General features: G+C 43.9%; 1 protein-coding gene and 1 long non-coding RNA gene across 3 annotated transcripts in view; one reads left to right on the top strand and one right to left on the bottom strand.

Annotated features, from left to right (window-relative positions):
- The window catches only part of LOC144390265 (protein NLRC3-like), a 138,286-nt gene that overhangs the window by 23,528 nt on the left and 88,910 nt on the right, over positions 1-25,848 (bottom strand). Inside the window, exons 7-11 of one of the 2 annotated variants that reach the window (XM_078096731.1) lie at positions 23,895-25,698; positions 23,643-23,816; positions 22,764-22,937; positions 22,237-22,410; positions 16,533-16,641 (exon numbers count right to left, since the gene is read on the bottom strand). The exons of the other annotated variant lie outside the window; for it this stretch is intronic. Of the exons in view, the coding sequence (XP_077952857.1) occupies positions 16,548-16,641; positions 22,237-22,410; positions 22,764-22,937; positions 23,643-23,816; positions 23,895-25,698 (2,420 nt within the window). The 3' untranslated portion in view covers positions 16,533-16,547. Of the gene's footprint in view, positions 1-16,532; positions 16,642-22,236; positions 22,411-22,763; positions 22,938-23,642; positions 23,817-23,894; positions 25,699-25,848 lie in introns of those variants that run through there. 2 annotated transcript variants of the gene reach the window in all.
- Positions 13,926-25,848, top strand: part of LOC144390396 (uncharacterized) — a 265,667-nt gene continuing 253,744 nt past the window's right edge. The window contains exon 1 of the long non-coding RNA XR_013454435.1: positions 13,926-16,113. This is a non-coding gene — a long non-coding RNA (uncharacterized LOC144390396). The remainder of the gene's footprint in view (positions 16,114-25,848) is intronic.

Below are 25,848 nucleotides of genomic sequence, written 5' to 3'. Positions count from 1 at the left end.
GCGCTTGTGAGCGCCAAATATCCCAGAATGCATTTCACCTCAGCAACAGGCAGCGACGCCAGAGGGAAATAATACAACGTTATATTTAATCCACGTGATGTGACTTTGGGACTTTTCAGGCAGCGAGTCAGTTGTTTGAGCGACTCGTCTGTAGTCAGTTTGTCCACATTGAGAACTATGACCTCCAGCAGGTGGGAGATGTGACGCGCGGCTCCAGACGGACCGTCTACCAGCTGACTGGTGCGTCTTCATTCAGCCGCACACACGTTCTCCCTCGCGCCGCCTTTAACGCCACAATGTCACGGTCATTTGTTGATCACGCGCCATATTCATTCATATATATATACTATGTAAATCATTTAAAACAAGCATGAGGTGTCGGTAAATAATACAGGTTATAGTTGAAGCACAACTATACTGTATATTAAAATCTAATGAAAAATGTTTAAAGTGCTTCACTGCTGCCAAAGTAAAACATTTTACCCAAATGACACATTTCAAAGTGCTTCCCTGAGCTGAGAGCTAACATCTCATGTCTTACTGCAGGGGTTCACTTATATTCACTTATTACACTTTACATGTGCACATACTCTGAACTTTTTGCTCTTTTGCACTTCTGGTTGGATGTTAAACTGCATTTCGTTGCCTCAGTACTTGTACCCTGTGCAATAACAATAAAGTTGAATCTAATCTAATCTCATTCGACTTCCACCAAGACAGGGGACTTTCTGTCTTTGACAGAGGCTGCTCTCCAAAATACATCAGCACCTCATCACGGATCTTTTGGTTGTGCGCGTCCTCTTCACTGTCGTCATTGTCACTGTCTGTGGAGTCTGATCCAAGCAGTGAATCCAGTACTGAAACAGTCCTCCTATTTGGAGATCCCTTTTCAGCTGATGCTGTGGCATCTTGGTTCCCAGTACTCCTATCCATGTGCTGTAGTGCCAGAGCTTGTACCTTGTTTTGAACACTGAACCTCTCCTCTGGTGTCAGGAATTTCAGTTGTAGAAATTGTGGGTCAAGTGCGGCTGCAATGATCTGTTTGCTCTGTTTGTCATCGGTGAAGGTGACCTCTCCTGACCACCGTGCAGTGGTTTCCTTTGAAGCAGCTGCCTGGAAGGCCTGCACAGGTCTCATAAGAAGTGTGGGTGGACTTCAGAAGCCCTTTGACCAGAGGAGGCAGTGCAGAGACTGTCACATAACTCTCACCACTCAAGTACACAGTGGCACATTCAAAGGCCTGGAGAGCTTGGGCCAGTTCTTCGAGAAGGGTCCACTGATCGCTTTTGAGGTCCAGGTATTGTTTCCCTCTCTGTGTTGCCGGGTCAGAAAGGGCTGCAGTGACTGGCCACCTCTGTTCCAGTAGGCGACTAATCATGTGATAGGTGCTGTTCCACCTGGTACTGACATCTTGGACAAGTTTGTGTTCAGGAGTCCCCATTTGTTTTTGCTTCAATTTTAGGTCGCTTGCAGCCAGTTCACTTCTTTTAAAGTGCTCAACGAGACTTCTTGAAGCTCCAAGTGCTTTGCTGATCTGTGGGTTTTTCAGCGCATGATTTATTACTAATTGCAAAGTGTGGCCTGCGCAGCGGACAGACACCCACCCATTTTTTTCTTGCAAGATGTTTGCAGCCAGCACAACATTGGAGCCATTGTCATGAACTACCGCCACGATTTTGCTTGTAGGGATCTCAAATCTTTCCACAGCCTGCTCAACCCATGCAGCAATGTTGGGTCCAGTGTGCCTCTCTTCAAGTGGCATGGTGGTGAGGCAGAAGCTAGTGAGCTCCCAGCCATCACTTATAAAGTGACATGCGATGCCAAGATATGCCTCTGTGGCTACACTGGTCCAAGCATCAGTTGTGAGGGCAATCTTGTTCTCAGTTGCTTTCAGAGCATCTTTAACCTTGGCAAGTGAAGTTTCATACTTTTGCTCCATGAGCTTTGTAAAATGAGTTCTGGAAGGTAAGGTGTAACCTGGATGAGATGTGTTGACCATCTGCATAAAGCCCTCATCCTCTACCATTGATAAGAGGTCTCATGTCATTGACAAGCATGTTGAGGATGCTCTCCGTCAAGACTCGTGCCATCTGACGGGTGCATGAGTGCCTCTTCAGGACAAACTCGTCCACGCGCCTTTGCTTAGTGCTACAAGAGAAAGAGAAAACCCCACAAAGCTTTAATTATCACGTTGTAGGATATAGTATCACAGTTTTGTATAATGCTAGAGTAGATCTCTCGTATCTGTGTTGATATGAAATGACTATTTTTCCACAATATTTAGTTTGAAGAATGCTAAGTGGAGGAGGTTAACTCTTCAGAACGAACGAGGCTACTGTGATAATTCACTACATGGCACATAACATAACTGAAGTCGCGTTAGCAAGCATCCTCCATGAGACGATCTGTTTTCCAACATGTAAGCATGAACCTTACGATAAGTTAACAAGGCTAACGTTACTTAGGCAGTTAACTTACCCATCAGCAGGAGAAGACGTGGTGGCTCCAGGAGGCCTCCGTTTCAAATGCTCATGCGTTGCCGTGGTGCTGGAATGAAATGCTAATTCCATTTTGCAGATTTTTACTCAAATACTTTTTTATTTTGTTTGCTGGTAAAATGTTCCGCCGTGATTCAAAATCGTTCTTCTTCTTTGCCTTGGTGAAAGTATGTCTATGCCTTGGTGCATATAGACAATGTAAGCCATACTGCCCCCTGCACTTACGGTAGTGCATTGCAATGCTGAATGAAAATTACCGGCAGCTCTGACATAAAATATATGACGCGCCGACGTTAAAAATCCACGTCGACAATTTTTCACAATCGACGAAGTCGATTTAGTCGACTATTCATTGCAGCTCTAAAGTGCACATACAAAGTGTTATCTTGATGGACAGTGTCCTTAGACCAACCCAAACACAGTGTCCTACAAGTAGCAGCAAGAGGGTCCATTTCAGAGTGGCAGTAGTCTTTGTACTGGAAGCTTCAGCTGGTGGAAGCAGGTGGAGGAAGTGGAGAAGTTGCTCTCCACCACGCTGATATCCAGCTGGTGTCTGGGGGGCACATTGTAAGTATCTTAACTTTAACCAAAGTCTGCATGAGAGTAGAAAACGCATGTCATTTCTGAGAAAGTCACTAGTGTGAGTTCACGGGGTCACTGACCTGTGGTGTGCGCTGTACATCACATGCTCTTGGAAAGAGGAGGGGAATTGTGTCTTTCCTCTCAGGTAGCAAAGGCCAGATCAGCGTCTCTTTTAAGCCCCTTCGTAACTGTTTAACCCGTCTTGAGCTTCTTCCAAGTTCCTGCAAATCATTTGCATTACGAAAAGGAAAGCCGCCTTACTAATCTTTAACTACTTAACTAGCGCGAAACAATCAACGCATCAACATCTGTGTGCAGCACAAAAAAGACACAATGTGAACATTGTGAGTGTGAACTTCAACGCTCATTTGTCTGTCTGGTTTAAATGATCTGTTACAGTACAGATGAGAATACTCACTGAGTGGAGCATCAGCTTGTCCAGCAGCATCTTCTGTTCTCACATGTGACTTGAGGCAAATCCCAAGACAGTGACAACTCATTAGTATTGTTCTTTCCTTCAGATGACAATTCTTCTGTACCCTCCAGCTAATAAGGACCATTAGAATAGATTGTCTCATTTCTCAAGATTTGCATTACATTCAGAATCTATACAATAAATTGCGATAGAACAACTTGTCAATAACCTTCAATTACACGGCTGACAACAGCCTGAGATCTTAAACCACATGTAAAATAATCTCATTTCTCATCACATCCTCAAAAAACCCATTTTACTTAATTATCAGTCACTATAATTAGATGCTTTAAATATTGCTTCAGCACGCTGGTTTAAATGAGTAAACAGTGAGCTTTTAGTGTTATATATCTGACATCAGGTATTTCTTGCCCCAAATCGGTATCATTCCAATCTTTCTGTAAAAATGTACATTACCACTTTGCGGATATCGAGGTCAGCACAGTCCTTGATATTTTCATCATGACTTCTTCTGGGCTTCCACCAAAGAGCACATGCAGAACAGCTGGGCTGAGTCCTCCAAGGCCCGGCCCATCATGGAGGAATGAATGAGCAATCATTCAGCCAGCAGCAACAAAGAAGTCACTCTCCAAAAGGCACCGCGAGGTGGAGGAATCAGGTGATCTTGTTCACCCTCAGAAAGAAGAGCTCCTCCTGGTGCTTAAATGAGAAGAGAAAAGGAGCATCGAAAAGGGCAGAATGTAAAGAACATCTATATTCAAACTAATTTAATGTTCGGGGTAAGTAGACAGATCAGTTATCAGCCTGATAGCTGACAACCACCCATCAGTCAAATATTCACCTGCCAAAATTGATCTCAAAACCATATTGAAGTTTGGACATGATGGTTGCAAAGAAACGTCGAGTCACGCCATCACCAATTGCTGGATTCCTGAAAAATGAAAATACACAGTATCAGTTAAATTCATATATGATACTTTCTATCTTTAGTTGTGTCTGTAACCAAATTCACCCTTGAGTGTGCATGTCAAGGGCCGCGCCCACTCAACATTGGCCACCTTATAAAAAGAAAGCGACGCCCTTTCCCCATCCTCTGCGTGTCTCCCACATTCATGGTCAGATATAAAGACTTTCCAGTTGCACGCTGCCTTAAAATGTCCTCTTTGAAGGTCTTTGCTGCATCACTGGGATTTGAAAGAACTTTCCAATCTCTAAAAAGTTTTGAAGTTGTTCAAATGAACACTGGATGAATTGACGATGAATGTAGAGACCAACGTGTGTGTTGCAGTACATTGTTGCATGTTTAAATGATGTAACACACCTGGGAAGCCTCTCTCCTCACTGGGAACTAGGTGGACTCTCTCAGGAGCAGCCACATGTCCCTGAGGTGGAGTAGTTTGTGCTGCTGGCCCTGGTTGTCTCACTTCTGTGCTCTAGTCAACATGCTCACAAATCTACCTTCACTTTCTGTGGTGGTCGCCCCAATGGCCGCCTCATCATTGCTCTGTGAAGTTGGGTCATTGGGGCTATTGATGTCATATTACACGTTGACAAAAAGATCAAATAAATAGAATAAATCCATTCATATACAACTTTCCCCTGAAGACCAATATTTAGGATGATATCCTCTATATTATTATGCATTATTAAAAACAAAAGATAACAAATAGGTCCCATAATTAAGACCCATCAGACGTCTTTTCATGTTTGCACTGCATTTTTACTGTTGTCTTCATCTCGTAGCAAACGTATGTGCTTTAGTGCAAGTAGTGGTAAAGAGGACAAGAAAGGCTGTAGACAGGTTCAGTGTGTTTACCACCAGCACGTCTTTATAACGAGTCATTGTAAAATGCAAAGGACAGTGCTGAAGACAAATTGAATCACGAATAAAAGTCCAATCAAGCTTTCGATAATGATCTATGACTCACTGGAATGAGTCACACAACGTTCCTCCCGTCCTCAGTGGACATGCTGACCCTACAGCTCTGTTTCGCCCCCCACGAGACCCTGGAGGAAGTCATGTCACATTATCATGGACCCTGGTCATGAAGGAACTTTGAAGCTCACCCATATTATTGGGAGCACACTTCTAAATGAGTGCCTTGTGTTCTACATGTACTTACTACTCAGTGATGACTGTTTCTAATTGAGCTCCACAGAAGTCTTTTACCTAGAACGGTAACGCTGTATATTAAGGTCCTTGTAATGACCGTTAATTAATAGGTAATAAGGCCCTTGTAAGTCCTTACAAGATGCTTATTAACATTTATAAGCCTGTATAAGTGTTAATAATGGCATTATAATACAATTAATATCAGGCTATAACACATTTATAAGCATCTTTGCCATGCCTTTTATTAATCCTATTTTGTTTGCTTATTGATATTAAAATAAACTTTATTGCTCATCTATTATAAGTTAACAATGCACTTGTTAACAGTTAACTATTCTTTTTACAGCTACCGGATCTAAAGCGAGAACAAGCCTCATTAAGGCTAATGAATATTTCATTATGTGTTGATTACTGGTTAATAATTTTCGCATCCTCCACATCTAAAATGTGGTCGAGGCTGATATAATGGGAAGAAAAAAAACATAGTACAAGTGTTTCAACTGTGACGGCCAAAATGGTTTTATTTATTGCTGTGGACTACAAATGTAAAAAATAAAAACACTTTCAGGATCTGTAAAAATCGAGGCAAAAACATTGAAATGACCTTAAAGTGCATGATAAAACTGAGGTAGATTATCATTATTTAATTCCTCTGAACATTTAACGGTTTAACTTTTTTTTAAAACATGGTCCATCAGCACAACATCAAGTCATGGACGGCATCTAGATGTTTCCCAGTAAAATCACCATGTGCTTTCCTGTATTCTGATCTCTAAACTCAGCAAACCTTTTCAGGGGCAGCAATGGAAATGAAACTGTGATCCACTCCCACTATTTAGCCTCCATTGTAGCCTCCACCCTGTACCTGTTAGCTACATCATGTAGTGTCCTACCAAGAGGTCCGTCTCTGTGTTCCTGCTTAGCCATTGAGTCCCTCTATAAGACAAAGATGGTCAGACACAAAGCATTCGCTTTGATTACCTCTTTGCCTCCACACTTGCTCCTTAATGCTACGCCTCTTTCTATGTGCTGTGTGTGGGCACCTGTTTGGGCATCTACATGCCACCTTGCATGATTCAGTCATATGATTGTAGCCAAGTGCATGCAGGGAACGATAAGCACGCCATTCATCACTAATGATGTTTGATCCTATCCTGACATGATGTGCATTCAGTGGGACAAGGTCCTCTTCTTTCTACAAGGCGCAGCACCGGCTTCGCTCTCTTGCTCCTCTGCTGCTGCACACCAAGCACGCCGAAGACCCATTTCCGTCTTCTCCATGCCACCCATTCTTCCTCTCCCACACTGTTAAAAAACAATGGAAAGAAACATAAATAGCTCATGTGGTGTATTGACCAACTACATGATGACCTATGATGAACTAAATGTAAGAAATCAATGTATTTTTACTTTTTGCAGTGTCATCATATACAAATTACATGATAACGACAAAGGTTGTTTTCTTTTTCATATATGAAAAACAATATGAGAATACTTATACATGCAGACTGAAAGTAGACTGAGAGCGAAAGCTTTATGGTACAAGAAACCAAAAACATTCATTTTAATGAAAATGCTGTCCAGCCACTAATTGAGATGGTGTTTTATCACTTAGCATCAAAAACCATTTACAGCAAGCCTTTTATTGCAGCTCTACACACCTTTCTCTTATGGCGGAAATGACTCATCAATTACAACAAATTGCCGCCGTCCACCGATGAGCTGTCCTTTTTGTCCTTTTTGTCGTCTCGTCCTCTCAACAGCCCGTCTGCAGACCTTCCTTAGTTTTGTGCCCATCTTGGAGAGGGTTGCAGCAATATCGTCCTCCACCATAACAACCTGTCTGAGACGAAGGCCCTGTGCAAACTATAGAATACGTCACACACACATCATGAGTTTACTTACATTGTTTTCAACAAAGCGTTTCCTAAGTAATGTAGCACTTTGAGATGTATCACCTATAAATGAACTGCATCCACTGAGAGAGTGAAGGTCTGGACTTGCTGAAAAGAGATTTGTCCCTAATTGATTTCACTGTCGTGGTCCTTAATAAGAGCACACGGTAAATGAACAGGTTATTGATATGATTGAGAGAATATCATTACTGTGCATCAATCACTGTAAATGTTACACACACATACGGCAAGTGAATGTTCACATTGTACAAGGCATTGAATAGATGACTGTGTGTTTGGCTGGTAAGTGAAGGAAATGTCACTTGCATATTTCACCAGCATTTGGCTGATCGCTGGTTTAATTGTGTGCACTAAATGCATCCAACAAATATGTTGGTTTAGGATCCATCTTCCAAATCCATTTGCATCCCTTATAATGGCTGCTAAATAATGAGAGAATAAGCACAAAACTGCTCAGTCAATAGCGCTGTTTTATAAAAATAGTTAAAAGGTTATTACCAGCTGTAATGGTCTCTGTCCTCCTTCTTTGTCAACTTCATCCTCTGCTGACAGATGCGGCATTACGCATTTTTTTCTGAAGGAATTTAATTAGCATCAAAGTTTTTCTCCAATTGAACAACCTTCAAAAATCAGTTTTCTGACTCTGTCTTGGAGTGACATCCTGCTAAACTCACTTATCTGTCCTCTTCCTTCTCTTTCCGCTGCTTTAGAAGGCTTTTGACTCTCCAGTTGGTGACTTTCATGGACAGGATATCTAGGCCACCCGGGGGTGGAGGACCTCGGGTCGGGGGTCTCCATCTCCTCTCTGCTGGTGCTGATGTGATGTTGTCCTGTTGGCCTCCTCGCACAGTGACCTCCAGCACTCAGTGAGGCACTTTGCACCAGATCCTCTCGGTGAAGAGCTCTATTTGCTTTCATTTGAGTTGAGGTGCTACTGGAAAACAACCGAGGTGGTTCAGGCACACTGACAACTGGCAAAGAGACTCTGTGATGGTTCACTTCCAGCAGGAGAACCGCACAACGTTAAGCAGGACGGTTTTTAATCTTCATCTCCCGATTGACACGTTCCTCCTCGTCTGTCTGCCTCTCTCCTTCAGCACTGGCTCAGTGAGTTGGAGATCTTTGCCATCATTTTTGCAGCTGCCATTCATGACTACGAGCACACAGGGACCACCAATAACTTCCATATTCAGACAAGGTAATTCCCACGTAGCATCGTTTGTAGCATTTCAATCCCTGCAGTCTCTGAGGACAGTGGACAACACTGGAGCATGAAGAGATATCTAACAGGTGACCTAATAAAAAGCCTGCTATGAATGATAGCAGCTTTACCTCATACATTGTTGGCATTATCACGATGACGGTGAGGGTGATCATTCCTGAAGTAGCCGTGTCGCATTTGCAGGTCAGACACCGCCATGTTGTACAATGGCCGAGCTGTTGGAGAACTACCACGTCAGTGCTGCATATCTCCTTCTACAGCACAGTGATGACACGAACATTCTGTCTAATCTCTCCAAAGACGAGTGGAGGTAAGAGAAGAGCGCTGCAGCTGAAGGGACGTCCTTTTTTACCGCTGTTTCCATTCAATGACTTCAAATAATAATTCACTGTACAATACAAACCATGATTGTTTCCACTAACTGGACTGGACTTGCAGGCCCGACAAAGCAAAGGCCTCGTCCCTGCTACTGCACACTGCTGACATCAGCCACCCTGCCAAACGCTGGGACCTCCATCATCGCTGGACCACATCCCTTCTGGAGGAGTTCTTTAGACAGGTGACCACTTTGAATCAATGAGCGGCCTTTTCATTTATGCAGTACTCCACATGGCTCTGCACTAGTGACGAAACAGAAGAAGACAAAGTTTGGACCTAGTTTGTTTTCAGAGGTAAAATAAGCAGACGAGTACTCTGGGTGTAACATCAGATAAACCAGCGCTGCTGCTCGCAGCTCACCACCTGCTAACAATAGTTGATTGTATACATTCATTAGAATAAGGTTTAGTCTTTGTACATGAGGTAGTAGAAGACGCTCAGCACCTTCTGGTGGACTTGTCCTCCAGTAGCAGGCAGTCAGTGGTTGTTCATGTGAGACAATGACTTAGGAGGAAGGCGTGTAGGGAGGGGAGGAGATGAACTGTGGCTGAAAACATGTCGACAGTCCGAATCCACTCAGCGAGGAAACATTACAACAACAGGATGATTGTACATGTAGTCTGAAGGGCTGAAGCAGCCATGTGATTGTCTGATTGTTTCCACCTGTGTCCAATGACCTGCACCTCCCGAGTGTATTTAAGCCATGTGTGTCACTTGTCACGTCATTGTTGAATGTCCGGAAGTCCATGTCTGAGTTTCCCTGGTTCCTGTCATCGTTTTTGCCCCTTTTTTGCTTTTGGAATTTTTGACCATTAATTAGTGATGGCAAAGTGAAGCTTTCTGAACCAGTGAAGCTTTCCAGCCAATTGTATCGTAAAAAGGTTCATTCATTCAATGCATCTCAAACTCTATGATGACGTCTGCTGTTGAAAACTTGTAGTGCAAATGTATCGAACAGCCCACCAGTATATTTTGGCCCAATCTCTGATTATGAAAAGTTCAACCAATAAATCATCTAATAAACACATGGATTCCTATATGAATAAAACTATTGTTTTCAGGTTTGAATTGTGTCCTTGTTTGTGTATTTCAATTCTCTGTACATTAACAAGAAGTGGAACACACACTTATCTATGTCTTTCTGCACCTTTGTGCATATATGTTTGTGATCATACTAGCAATATCATTAATAGAAGATATATTATATATATAGATAGATATATAATATATATAATAGAAGATTATATATATATATATATTTTTTATATATATATATATTTTATATATAAAATAAAAAATATTTTATATATATATATATATATATATATATATATATATATATATATATATATATATATATATATATATAGCATGTAAGCAATACAATTTAAAATATCAGCAAGTGCTTCCTACTGTGCAGTTCATAGATGTGGGTACACATGTTTGTGTTTGATTCGATATTTTAGCGGGTCTTCACTCCGTGGAATGTTTGATTCAGCCAAATATCTGGTGGTCTCCACAATAAAAATAAACATCCATAATTACACAATACAAATGACAGACTTTGTCTGCCTATTACAAACCTTGTTAGAGGAAATCAAATTGAAGTGCTCCCACATCTCGGAGCGACCTCTCTTTGCCACAGGTTCCATTGTAAATTTGCTAATACTACTACAACAACACTGACTTTGACTGTATCAAACAGACAAGCCCCAACCCTTTTTCGCGCCCATTTGAATCAATTTGAAGCGGTCACGTGACTGTGCGCCGGAACGAAGCTTCGGACGTCACTGATCACGTGATCAGCAGCAAACGAACCGAGCACCGATACTTTTGCTTCGCCTGAACTGGTTCATATTTCGACACAAGCTTCGAAGCAGGAGGGTCGGAGGTAACAACACTACCATTAATGTCTCTTTGTTTTTTGAAACTCTGCGTTTGAGTCCTGCCTTTCCCGCCATCCTGACAGAATGACGCAACCTTTCAAGGACTCAGCAGAGTTTTTTCCCCAGAACCAGTTGTGGGGAACTCGTGGGAGAACGCCAGCTGGCTTCCTGGCAGACGCAGTCGGCTCTCCTAGAGTCCCGGGAAGGCGTTCGGGTCGCCGTTATCGCCGCCCGTCATGACAAGCTTAGCCTAACCAGAAATGACTTTGACATTAATGGCCAACAGTACCTACAGATTAGTGGAGCAGCCATGGCAAGACATTTGCCCCAGCCTATGCAGATATTTACATGGCCACTTGGGAAGAATCCATTCTCCCTTTGTACGCCAAACGTCCCAGTCATTACTACAGCTATTTGGATGAAGTCTGGGTCTGGCCTCACTCAGGAAAGGAGTTTGACTTCTTCCTCCGGACCTTCAATTCACACCACCCGGTCATTAAACTTACAGCCGTCACCAACTAATTTATATAATAACTTTTTGGACTTTTTCACTTCAAGGGCCCCAACTTCTCATTGTCTCCCTTTAAATGAAAGTGTTTTTGTTTTTTAAACCAACAGATTCACACTTATTGCTATATCGCACCGGTAACCATCACCCTCACGACTTCATTCTGAAGTCCCAATTATTGAGGTTTGAACGGATCTGTTCACAGGCGCAGGACTGAGGCTCGGCCACACAGATCTTATTCAAGGCCTGAGGAGAGAGGGGCTACCCCCGATCCCTTCTTAGAAAAGTTAGAAAGGAGGTTTATGGGATATCTCCGCCGTTGAACCCCCGCTCTCCCAGGGGAGCAGGACAACACTTTGATCCGCTTCATTAAAACTTACAGCCGCTTTTCAGCATGAACGACAAGGAACACCAGAAGGAGCTTTGACCGGCTGTTGGGTCCCACATCACTGTTTTCGTTGTTGGACATTGTCTCGGCCCACGTGAGAAACCCAAACTGGATGCAGGATGCATTGGGACACCTCTACCAGAACCGCAAGTCACCCCCAGGAACCCATTGATCAAAATCCCAAAGGACATTATGTTGCGACACAAAAACTGGTTTTAAGAGATCGGTTGTACCGGTGTTGGGACAGATGGCTGTCCCAACACCGGTACAAGTCCTCAACTCCTGGTGTCACACTTCACGAGGCATGGGGTGCACAAACTATTCCTCCAGGGCCCGGCAAACCGACCCAACTAGTCCACATCTGAAAGAAGGATGGCACGTCAGCGGATAGCTTACCTGCTTTCAGTCCACCCACATGGCCTCAATCTCGGGGTCTTCTAAAGACGCTCGGGAACACGTCGAGCCTCTGGGGGCGCGAGTTATCCCCCAAAACATAATTACCACGGGAATTGTTAAATTACTATTGATTAGATTGAACAGGATTTGTTCAGTAGCGGCGGATGTCGAGTTGGCCACAAGGATTCTCTTCCGGGTAAATGTCGTGTCCTCAATGAGTCCACAGCATTAAGTATGCAGAACTGGATCGAAAGAGACAAAATGTACGAAATAGAAAAATGAAACGTAATGACAAGAATACAAACAAAAATGCATCAAAATTTGGAGAGCTACCAGAATGCTTGTGCCCTGCCTCTGCAGGAGAATATAACTTCCATTTCTCCGTCCCAGCAGGGCCTCAGCCTGACCGCCCTCTGATGCATTACACCAAGAGACCCAGCTACCCCCGGATGATCAGGTCAAAGGTCAATGAGATGCGGCCCATTGATGCCAGAGGGAAAGCTAGGAGACTGCAGCGCATCTCTCTGCGTCGCCGGAAATGAGCCCATGGTATAAAGTCCTCAATCCAACGGGTCTCCTTCATTTCAAACACGTATCCTTAACTGTTTCTGCATCACCCACTTTGTTCTGCTGACGTCCCTCTCCTTTTTTCCCCTTTGGGGACCTGCTACTCCTAAATGACTTCTCACATCATTTCCTTATGTGTTTTTGGTTTTATTATTTAAATGTACGTTGATGAAATTAACGTATAATACTGTACATATTATTCTGTATATAGTAGGCTTTCCTATTGTTTTTCCTATTCAGTAATATTCTCATTTTGTGTCACTGCTGAATATTCTCTCCTGATATTGTCTGAAATCATCTTGTCTAAATAACTCATTACAATGTTAACATTGAGTATTTTGTGGTTATATGATAATCAAATGTTTACATCTGATCTTCATCAGTTTACTGTAAAGATCCTGTAGTTGTACACAATGTGTCAGAAAACAGCTGGCTCTGCTAATTGTATTTAAATACTGTGATGTGATTTATGATGTAGAGAGAGAATGTAGAATAGGAGATGATAACAAGAACTGTGCCAGTGGGCCTCCAGCAAAGTGCCTGTGACAGAGCCAGTGATGAGGTGGCGTGACAGGAAATCAGCTACGCTCATCAACGGCCTCACATGTGGATATCAGGACAGCATGAAGCCTGTAGAGCTAAACACACATATCTACCCACTACAGCTGTGGTCACACGTTTACATACACTTGTAAAGAACATGATGTCATGGCTCTCCTTGAGTTTTCCCCTTATTCCTACAAGTCAGATTTTCCTCTGATAGAAGAATCTGTTCCAATCACTCTGTCACAACAACATTCATGAGCTTTGGTTCTTTTATGACTTAATTATGGGTTAACAGAGAACATGACAGAATCTGCTGGGTCATAAATATACATACAGCAGTGATAATATTTGGTCACATGTCCCTTGGCCATTTTCACTTCTAATAGGCGCTTTTGGTGGCCGTCCACAAGCTTCTCGTTGAATCTTTGACCGCTCCTCTGGACAACAGAATTGGTGCTGTTGAGTTAAATGTGATGGCTCTCTGACATGGACTTGTTTCTTCAGCATTGTTCACATCCACCAGCACCAGATCCATTGGCAGCATAATACAACCACCACCGTGCTTGGCGGTAGACATGGGGGGTATTCCAGAAAGGAGGTTCAACAAACTCTGAGTCTATCCCTGAACTCCGAGTTGACTTACTCTGAGTATCCGCTTCCAGAACAGCTGATCTGCGTTAGTTCATTCATTTTTTGGTTTCGTCTGACCACAGAACTTTCCTCCAGAAGGTCTCATCTTGGTCCACGTGATCAGCAGCAAACTTCAGTCGAGCCTTAAGGTGGCGCTTTTGGAGCAAGAGCTTCCTTCCTGCACGGCAGCCTCTCCGTCCATGGAGATGCCAAACACGACTGTGGACATGGACACTGTGTTCCAGCAGCTTCTACTTCTTGGCAGATCTGCATTTTGGTGGTTCTCTGTTGACTCTTCCCCCTCCTGACCAATGTTCTCTCAGCAGCAGGTGATAGCTTGTGTTTTCTTCCTGATGGTGACAAAACAGCGTCGTGCACTTTATACTTACAAACTACTGTTTGCACTGTTGCTCTTGGGACCTGCAGCTGCTTTGAAATGGCTCCAAGTCACTTTCCAGACTTGTTCAAGTCAATGATTCGCTTTGTCAGATCCATGCTGAGCTCCTTTGACTTTCCCATTGTAGCGTTTGTGGGCGTTTGTATCCAATGAGCTCTATTTAAATGCCTCAGAGTCACCAGCTGTAGTCACTCATAAGCACTCACAAGAGGTTAAGAGGCCATGAAGCTCATTGCATTGACACAACGTTCTAAGGCACCAAAATTGCTAATTCATGTTGCTGTATGTATATTTTACACCCAGCAGATTTGATCACTTTTATTTATATATATATTTCTGTCCAACACACACTTTCAATACTCCACTTTGTGAGGAGATAAACTCCACCCTGTTATCAAATGTGTGCTTGTGCTTTGTGTGTTTTTGTTGGTGACTTAAGTGTGATATTTGGTGCAGAATGAAAGCTTCAAGTTGCACCTGAAGTAGCGAGCTCAGTAGTTTGTGTTGTTGTGAGACGGCTCTGCGTGAAGGTTAATAAGGTTAATAAAGCAACTTATTCATTACTCATTTCTTTATTTACTCACTTCCTTCTTCAACATGCTGCACCACCAATGTTTCCTCTGTGCTATTGACACAGCAACAGGGCTGTAGAATAAATACAGATATTATGGAGGAAATAGTACAAAAGTCAATAGTACAGCATCTTTAAAAAGGATCAGAGTATTTCATGTCAAAAGAAATAATACAGCGTGTTGAAAGCATCTTTATTTGATGGCCTGTTTAAACATGTACAGTTGTTTCCAATAAAAGTCATTTATTAACATTAGAGCCAAACAATTCTATTTCTGTTAAAGTAACACATGGAGTAAATGTTGTAAATGACATTATAGGGAATAAAAACACAAGTAACGCATATTCAATATTTCCTTGAGAGGTTTGCTGAACCATTAAAAAGCTTCTTGTTCAAAACAAACCTGATTATGTGAAATTAGATTTGATTTCACTCAACAGATTTAGAAAGATTTGAAGTTAAAATGGGCTCAAAAAGAATTACACATTCATATTGTCCTTCTTCACCGTGTTTTTATTATTGCTGATGAAGCGCACACACACATAAGGACACATTTGTCTCATATGGGGGGACAGATGAAAGAGCGTCTTATAAAATGTCTTCTTGAACACATAAAGATGAAGATTAAAGCCTAATTAGGAGCCAATATCTAAATGATCATCTATTGATTGAAGGAGCACAGCAGCATTAAGCTGAGCTCTTTCACACTTCCATCTGAGTCCCAGAGAGCTGTGGACCCCCCAGAGTCCAGACCAGCTCAGGTACCCCTCACCTGCTCCACCTGCATCTACACCCACATGAACCACCATCAGCTGTACAGACTGAACTATGTGGTGAGCAGAGAGGAAGGTTCTCCACCAGGAGGAGACTCTCCCTCCTGAAGAGGACACAGAGACACTGAGGAACCAGAACCAGACCAGAACAAGAACCCAGGATAAAGAGGTTCAGTGAATGTGGTGCTGAAGGTGTGGAGGTGGATCAGTGTGTCAGAGGAGACTCTGTAGAAGGACAGAGAGCCAGCAGGACAGTCCACATACACTGCTACTCTACCAGGGGAGGAGGAGGAGGAGGAGGAGGAGGTGATGCGTGTTACTGTCTTATTGTGACGGACATAGTAACCTTCATCAGAGCACATCAGACTCCAGGACTGATCATTGTATCCAAACACACAGTCATCACTGTCTCCTTTCCTCCTGATTCCTCTGTAACTCACTGATACATCAACGTCTCCTCTCCACTCGACCTCCCAGTAACAGCGACCAGTCAGACCAGTTCTACACAGCAGCTGAGGACAGTCAAATCTGTCTGGATGATCAGGATATGACTGATCCTCCTCCACACGTGTCACCTTCCTGTTGTCAGACAGTTTGATGTGTGTGTTTACTGTGTTTGTGTCGATTGTGAGTTGACAGGAATCTGATGAGAGAACAAGACACAATACAGCTGCAGTTATTAATCATGTGTTCATCTACTGACACGTCGATGATGATGTCACAGAGGTGAATGAGTGATGTCACAGTGTGAAGATGGTTGAATCTTCATGAATCAAAGCACACTTACACTTCCTCAGACCTGGTCTCAACCATCGGACTCCATCAGGCTCCACCCTGAAAGGAGGAGGGGGGTCAGAGCAGCATGGAGACATGGACATTACATCACTCTCACACACAGCTTTGTCCTTCATGTCCACATGGAGCACCTCTTCTTCTTCTACCACTACTTACAGACGACCACAGACTGTCAGTCAGGCGTCACACAGCGACGAGGTGCTGGAATATATTCATGAAGAAGATGAATGGATAACAAATAAGAAATGGACCTGTCACTGTACTTTCACCAGATGTGAATTCAAACGGGAGAAATGACGTCATGCTACAGATCAAGCTTCATGGGACGTGTGCAAAGGAACATTCACATTAAACTGTTTCATAAAGATAAAGCAGATACAGACCATTCAGTATTCACACAATGTGCATGTTTCCATGTTGTCCCCATTTGTGGACAATGTCTCTCCCTGTGGTTCGCTGGAGTCCCAAAACTTTACAAATGGCTTTGTCACCTTTTCCACACTGATGGATCTCAATGACTTTGTTCCTCGTTTGTTCCTGAATGTCTTTGGATCGCAGCCTGATGTCTCGCTTGTGAGGATCTTGTGGTCTACTTCACTTTGTCAGGCAGCTCCTATTTAAGTGATTTCTAGATTGAGAACGGCTGTGGCTGGAGAAATGGAACTGGGCTTTCCAAAGATGTGATGAACCTCACTTCATTTATGTTTTCATCACTTTTTCACACAGGGCCATTTAGGTTTGGATTCTTTTCTCCCCTTAATGATAAAAACTGCATTTTGTGTTTACTTGCGTTATCTGTGTCTAATATTTACATTAGTTTGATGATCTGAAACATTTAAGTGTGACATGCAGGCATGAAGACGGGTCACGGGTGAAAAAGGGGAGAAGGATGTTTCCCCTCTAGGGGTTTTCAGCTGGTTTTGTCCCAGGGACCAACATTCTGAATAGAAAGTCCCTGCGGCCTGTAACCTGGACCTCAAGTTCATAAGAAGAGATTGCGCCAAAGGATCGATCTCTTTCGCCTGACTTCCCGTTAGTGACAGATCGAGACAACACAACGTTGTTTGGTTTCTTTTCTTTCCCTCCAATTCCCAAGTTTCAGTCTTAATCTCGCTGGACGAACTCAAGACTCGCGCTCCACTACGTCCCGCTTCCTTTTCCCTTTTGATTTCATTCCTGTTGACTCCAGAGGACCGGAGAGACAGCTGCTCTCTGACCCCCCGCCGCCTCTGTTCCCAACGAGAAGTTCGGACCCCACGGCCGAAATCGCCTTCATCCACTGAGTTTCCCTACGCGGAGCTCAACTGTCCTCAGTCAGCTGGAAGCTGATGACCAACGCCCATCAAACAGTAACACTGGTTTTCTGGGCAGACTAATTTAGCGTGTTGATATGAACTTGATGTTTATTTGATTTGTTCAGTCATAACGTGGTACGATAGAGTCCGGATCAACGAATCCGCTACCTTTGATTTATGTTTGAATGTGTACCTGCAAATGTCGTAATGTCCCCTGTTGATCTGATGCTGTGATACGTTTGCTGTAAGAGAGTGAAAGCGCCGACTGTGTTACGCTGTTGAATGATTTCATGGTCAGAATAGTTCATTTTCTTTTCTTTTCCCGGGTCTCCGCCGTGAGATCCGTTTGCCTGTGGTTTCATTTCGTATCGCCAGCCACATCGTTGGTTCTGTAACTGCACACACATGGATCCGACCATCCTGATTCACGTTGCTGATCTACGTTCCGCTGGTCGCGGGACAGAATCTCCTCGCGCCGCGTCTAAGTATCCCCCCCCTCCTTCGTCCAAGCCGTAGTCCCTAGCAACAGATGGCGTTGCCATAGCAGTGCAACTGTCGTCTTCCTCGTTGCTTTAATACAGAGGTGTCCAAAGTACGGCCCGCGGGCCAACTGCGGCCCTGGATCCATTTTTTATTGGCCCGCAGCAAATTATAAAAATAGAATGGAATGTGGCCCACACATGAAACTTGCCCTTGACTGTATTGTAGTTCTTAGTTTGACCAGTAGGTGGAGCTACTCACTAGCTGCAGTCCTAATGCAGCTTTTCCACAAAAAATATAAAATAAAAAATTTCCGCGAAGAACAAAATGGCAGAAGCAAAGAAACGCAAGATAGCAAGTGAATGCAGAACATTTCAAACACGGTGGGAAAATGAATATTTCTTCAAAGAAGTCAAGGAGAAGTGTGTCTGTTTGATTTGCAATGAAACGGTTGCAGTGATGAAAGAGTCCAATGTACGACGACACTACGAAACCAAGCATCCGACCTTCACGTCCTACACTGCTGCTGAGCGAGAGGACAAAGTCCAGCACATGGCAGCTAACCTGCAGGCTCAACAACAGTACTTTTACCCTGCTAACAACACACAAGAAAACGCTACAATAGCTAGCTATGAGGTAGCTCAACTCATAGCGCGCCGCGGGAAAGCTTTCTCAGACGGTGACTTGGTTAAACAGTGCCTCATTAAAGTCGCTGGAATAATGTGCCCGGAAAAGATGCAGGAATTCAACAACGTGAGCATGTCCACAAACACAATTGTGCGTTGAATGGAAGACTTGTCAGCTAACATACAGAATCAAGTGTCACATAAAGCTTGTGCTTTTGACTTTTACTCCATTGCATGTGATGAAAGATGCAACAGACGCCGCACAACTGTTCATTTCTTTGCGGGGAGTTGACGATGACTTTTGCATCACGGAGGAGCTGCTTGATCTTCGGAGTCTAAAGGGCACAACAACGGGTGAGGACATTTTTGAAGCCGTGTCAGGTGCAATTGACAAGATGGAACTTAAATGTGACGAGCTGTGTGGAGTTGCAACGGACGGGGCTCCCGCTATGACAGGCGAGCGCAAAGGAATGGCATCTATGGTGTGCGCCAAGGTGCCAGAGAGGGGAGGCGAGGCTGTAAAATTGCACTGTATCATCCACCAAGAAGCTCTCTGTGCCAAGACAGTCCAGCTTGGCGATGTGATGAGCACAGTTGTGAAAACTGTCAACATAATTCGAGCACGAGGGCTCTACCACAGAGAATTAAGCTTTCCTATCTGATGTCGATGCTGAATACGGGGACGTACTCTATCATTGTGACGTGCGCTGGCTTAGTCGCGGCTCCGTGCTGAAGCGGTTTTATTCCCTTATTGCCTTTCTAGTTGATCTTACTGGTCATCTGAACTCACTGAACAAGAGCCTACAAGGCAAAGACCAGCTTGTACCACAACTTTCTGTGCGAAGCTTCGTCTTTTTGAGACACAACTACGCAACTTCAACCTTGCGCACTTCCCTACGCTGTCCGAAATCAAACGTGCTCATCCAAAGGCCGACCTCTCTGCTAAAAAGGGGAAATATGTTTCTGTGATCACAACTCTTATGACACAATTCAATCAGCGCTTCCAAGATGTTTCTGTCATTGAGAAAGAAATCAAGCTGTTCTCAACTCCCTTCCTGCTGGATGCAGAAGAAGTGGAAGAGAGTCTGCAATTAGAACTCATCGAGATGCAGCTCCTCTCCCTACCCGACTTCTACCGGAGCTTGGAAAAGGCCAAGTTTCCTCTGATGCGACGCCACGCAAAAAGAATGACCAGTCTGTTTGGCACAAAATACATATGCGAGCAAACATTTTCTCTGTGAACTCTGAACAAAAGCAGATTGAGAACCAAAATGAGCGACAGCCATCTCTGTGATGTCCTTCACATCTCAACCAGCAAACTTACTCGTGACCTGCCAGCCGTCCTTCAGTCCAGAGCAGCATCACTGCTCCCATTAAGTGCAACACTGTTCCCATTGTAGGCGAGTTCAAATATATTACACAGTATTCATGTGTTCAAAAGCCCAATTACTTAATAAATGCAGTCAATTAAAGTTGATAACATTTTCTAAGTTAGATGATGAATGATTTGCATAAGTAGGTTAAATAAAGCCTTCCCTCTTTATACAGGGCTGTGAAGGGGGTCCCCATCCTGACGAAGAAGCAATCTGAGGATGAGCTGCCAACCCTTTTTGTAAAAAAAATGAAAACCCATTAATGGAGAGATGTGATTTATGCAGTTTTTTCAATTATCAAGCATAATTTACCTACATGTGATTGATTGATTTGTATTACTGTTAATACACTAGAGGTGATATACCTTAACTTTAGTGAGCGGCTCAACCTTTCGCATATTTTTCTGTCTGTGGCCCTCAGTGAAAAAAGTTTGGCCCCCCCTGCTTTAATACGTGGAACACTTCCTGCATTTCGCTCTCGCTCGCCCCTCGCGTCCAGTAGTTGTATTACACTGTTTAACGTTCCCGTCTTCCTCGGTGGTTTGATTTAACGGTCTCACTTCCGCCCCGCTGCTCTCGCTCGCCCCCTAGTGTGATAACCGGCACTCCGCTTGTTGTTGCGCGCAACCGCACCGCCGTTCCTTCCCTGCACCCCCCTCGTCCCCCCCCCTCTCTCTCTCTCTCACCCCCTCTGTGCTCACACACACACACAGCTTGTTTAGTGAGTAGGTTTAAAATAAGTGTTATGGGGATTGTTGGTTGCAGTTATAGGTGATCTTGATCGGTGTTCCTGTGAGTTAATAAACCCTGTTATACTTTAAAGAACCGTTTTCCTGTGTTTACTTGTGCATTTATATGGTGGTGACCGTTGACATACATTGCCAGTGCTCGAACTTAACTCCTTCCAACATCTCCACTCTCAAGGAGTGAATATCAATTGGTCCCTGTTAGCTCAGGGTGGTGCCCCTTTATTTATTCATTCTGAGAAGTATCTTAGTGATTTTTAATAATTCTATTAATGTCTATAAGTTAGTTCCTCATTTGCTAGTAACCTAATACGACCCCCTAGCCGCTCCCAACACTTCTCATCCAACCACAATCACATTCACTCCATCCGGATGGCAACATTTATCTGGATAGGGTGTTTTTTGTATGTTCTGTTCATTTCTACGATATAGTTGATACTAATTCCAGGTCCACCATCAGCTGTTGGTTCTTCACTGAGCGTCTGTGGCCGACTGTCACCTGTAGCGTCAACAAGTCCACTCTGATCATCCAGGGAACCATCTGTCAGTGCAAAGCACCAAAAGCAAGTGAAGCTGAACTCCTTTAAAACACCAAACGTTCCTCCTGTGATGATCCATCAAGACGCTTTGAACAGATTGTTTCTCTTGACTGTTTGTCTCTTAATAATAATGTCTGGACTAAAGGACAAACACACACTGGAGGCCGAGGACCAGCATCTAAACATCCAAGTGTTGTTTCCTCCCTGTTCAGGCTCATCCTGGCTACTGTTCCTCACGTGACCACGTTGACTCATATCAACCGACCATGATGCCGTCAACGTGTCAAGAGACACTGTCCTCTCTAATAACGTGGAGACAGGACAAAGCTCCAGAGAAACAAGATATTCATCACCTTCCTCCCTGTTCAGGCTCATTCTGGCTACTGTTCCTCACTACTTCTGTCTGTGTTGATGGTCTCATGTGGGACACAAACAGTTTGATGAGTCTCTAGTAGTTTGAGGTCAGCTTGGTGTGTCAGGGTATTATTAACCAGGCTGACAGTGGGACAGAGAAAAGGTTTCCAGCTCTACCTCCTCTACCAGACTGATGGTCTGTGGCTGCAGCCCCTTCATACCTGAGAGTCTCCAGTCTCCAGTGAGGATCCTCCAGTCCAGCAGACAGCAGCTTCACTCCTGAGTCTCCTGGATGATTGTAGCTCAGGTCCACCTCTCTAAGATGGGAGGGGTTGGAGCTCAGAGCTGAGGCCAGAGAAGCACAGCCTTCCTCTGTGATCAGACAGCCTGACAGCCTGCAGACACACAGAATAAGACACATGTCACATGATCTGAGGGAGCTGTGAGGGCTGGAAGGTCACTGCAGTACTAAGATACTATCAGGTATAGAGGGGTCACATTAACATGGTTACTGACTGGTTTCCAGTCACAACTAAACACCCACTAATGTACATCAACAACCTGATAACATTACTACTAACTCTATAATGTAAATATTTACATTATATTGAAAGTAAACATATTTTATGGAAATAGATGGAAAATACATATTTGATTTAAATCATGGAAGCAGAGAGAATATTATGAAAGTCAGAAATGTACCATGGATGTAAATAAAGACACCAAGTGGACTTAATTGAATCCTGACCTGAGAGTCTCCAGTTCACAGTGTGGACTCTTCACTCCAGCAGACAGCAGCTTCACTCCTGAATCCTGCAGGTGGTTGTTACTCAGATCCAGCTCTCTCAGACTAGAGGACTGGGAGCTGAGAACTGAGGACAGAGCGTCACAGCTTCTCTCTGAGAGGTTACAGCCACTCAGTCTGAAGAGACAACAATAAACAAGAAAAATAACATTTGAATTCATATTGAATCCTCTGATGATGAGTTTGGACTAAAATACGATCAGTTAGAACATGAAAAAACATGTTCAGTGAAAGGATTTACAATTATTTTTGTTCTACATAGAACAAGGAGGTTTATTGTGCTCTGCTGTTTACAGGAATTACTGTGGTATTAATATCAGGATGAGGCAGGGATATTTATTGTTGTTTATTAGTTGAATTCAAAGTTAGGCTTCTCTATCCTCCTTCTGACTCCTTCCATAGAAAGAAAGAGAGAACAAAGTGAGTGTAAATGTGGAATGAATCTTCATCAAATCAGAAATAATCAACCATCACTCAGCAGATCATCACTGTAGAGACACACATTAAAATCTTCAGTCTCTTCCCACCTCTGCTTTTCATTCATTCATTATATGAAACAGGACATCATAAAGCCTGAATAACAGGAACAACAGGATGAACATGTGATGTTTTATCGTGAAAGAACATTGTGTTTCAGACGGTCTATTTTCAAGCTACTATGTTGTAAATATGTCTTGTCTACAAGGTTCTCGTGATGTGATGGAAACACAGATATTAATTCACAAAAAGGACGTTTAGCCCCATGTTTTGTCTCTAAGATTAGATCCTCTGGTTCCAGAGTTCCCTAGACGCATCATTGAAGACAAAGTAACTTAATCTTACCTGAGAGTCTCCAGGTCACAATGTGGACTCTTCAATCCAGCAGAAAGCAGCTCCACCCCTGAATCCTGCAGGTGGTTGTTACTCAGATCCAGCTCTCTCAGACTAGAGGACTGGGAGCTGAGAACTGAGGACAGAGCGTCACAGCTTTTGTCTGAGAGGTTACAACCACTCAGTCTGAAGAAGAAGCAGTAAGTATAAAAGATGGCACCATATTCAAGTTCTGATGTATGAATTAACTCTCTCTGTACTTACAGAGCTTTGTTGGAGGCTTTGACCACTGGCAGCAGCCTCAGAAGAGCCTCCTCTGAAGCAGAGTATTTCTTCAGGTCAAACACCTCCAGATCTTCTTCTGATGACAGTAAGATGAAGACCAGAGCTGACCACTGAGCAGGAGACAGATCATCTGTGGAGAGACGTCCTGATCTAAGGGACTGTTGGATCTCCTCCACTAGAGAACCATCATTCAGTTCATTCAGACAGTGGAACAGATTGATGCTTTTCTCTGGAGACACATTCTCACTGATCTTCTTCTTGATGTACTGGACTGTCTCCTGATTGGTCTGTGAGTGACTTCCTGTCTGTGTCAGCAGACCTCGCAGGAGAGTCTGATTGGTCTCCAGGGAAAGACCCAGGAGGAAGCGGAGGATCAAGTCCAGGTGTCCATTAGGACTCTGCAAGGCCTTGTCCACAGCACTCCGGTAGAGACGCTTTGGTTTAGGTTTGGGTTTAGAGCGTTTAGACCGCCGGGAGGTTGTTTGTTCTTCTGACAGCAGATTGACACCAGAGCTGAAGTAGGTCAGATGGACATGAAGAGCAGCCAGAAACTCCTGAACACTCAGATGGACGAAGCAGAAGACCTTGTCCTGGTACAGTCCTCTCTCCTCTCTGAAGATCTGAGTGAACACTCCTGAGTACACTGAGGCTGCTCTGATATCGATGCCACACTCTGTCAGGTCGGATTCATAGAAGATCAGGTTTCCTTTCTGCAGCTGATCAAAGGCCAGTTTTCCCAGAGACTCGATCATCTTCCTGCTCTCTGGACTCCAGTGTGGATCCGTCTCAGCTCCTCCATCGTACTTTACCTTCTTGACTTTTGACTGAACCACCAGGAAGTGGATGTACATCTCAGTCAGGGTCTTTGGCAGCTCTCCTCCCTCTCTGGTCTTCAACACCTCCTCCAGAACTGTAGCAGTGATCCAGCAGAAGACTGGGATGTGGCACATGATGTGGAGGCTTCGTGAGGTCTTGATGTGAGAGATGATCCTGCTGGCCTGCTCTTCATCTCTGAACCTCTTCCTGAAGTACTCCTCCTTCTGGGGGTCAGTGAACCCTCTGACCTCTGTCACCATGCCAACACACTCAGGAGGGATCTGATTTGCTGCTGCAGGTCGTGTGGTGATCCAGAGGCGAGCAGAGGGAAGCAGCTTCCCCCTGATGAGGTTTGTGAGGAGCATATCCACTGAGGCCGACTCTGTGACATCAGTCAGGATCTCATTGTTGTGGAAGTCCAGAGGAAGTCGACACTCATCCAGACCGTCAAAGATGAACACAACCTGGAACTCTTCAAACCTGCAGATTCTTGCTGCTCTGGTTTCACTGAAGAAGTGATGAACAAGTCCCACCAAGCTGAACTTCTTCTCTCTCAGCACATTCAGCTCTCTGAAGGTGAATGGAAATGTGAACTGTATGTCCTGGTGGTCTTTGTCTTCAGCCCAGTCCAGAGTGAACTTCTGTGTTAGGACTGTTTTCCCAATGCCAGCCACTCCCTTAGTCATCACGGTTCTGATTGGTTCCTCTCCTCCAGCTGAGGCTTTGAGGAGGTCTTCTTGTCTGATGGTTGTTTCTGGTCTGGCTGGTCTCCTGGATGCGGTTTCAATCTGTCTGACCTCATGGTCTTCATTGACCTCTGCAGTCCCTCCCTCTGTGATGTAGAGCTCTGTGTAGATCTCATTCAGAAGGGTTGGGTTTCCTGCTTTAGCGATCCCCTCAAACACACACTGGAACTTCTTCTTCAGTTTGGATTTGAGTTCACGCTGACAAACTGCAGCAGGAAGTCCTGGATGAAGACAACAAAGAAGATCAATGAGTTAAAGAATATGTTTCAACATGTCCTTTCCTCAGAGAATGACTATGAATATATTCTGTCCATCTCTGGAGACATTAGTGAAGGTCTCATTTATCAGCATGGTAAGTCTGTAGAGAAATC

The sequence above is a fragment of the Gasterosteus aculeatus genome, chromosome 21, assembly GCF_964276395.1.
Source record: "Gasterosteus aculeatus chromosome 21, fGasAcu3.hap1.1, whole genome shotgun sequence".
NCBI classification, from domain to species: domain Eukaryota; kingdom Metazoa; phylum Chordata; class Actinopteri; order Perciformes; family Gasterosteidae; genus Gasterosteus; species Gasterosteus aculeatus.
This window is presented reverse-complemented; position numbering and strand designations above follow the sequence as displayed.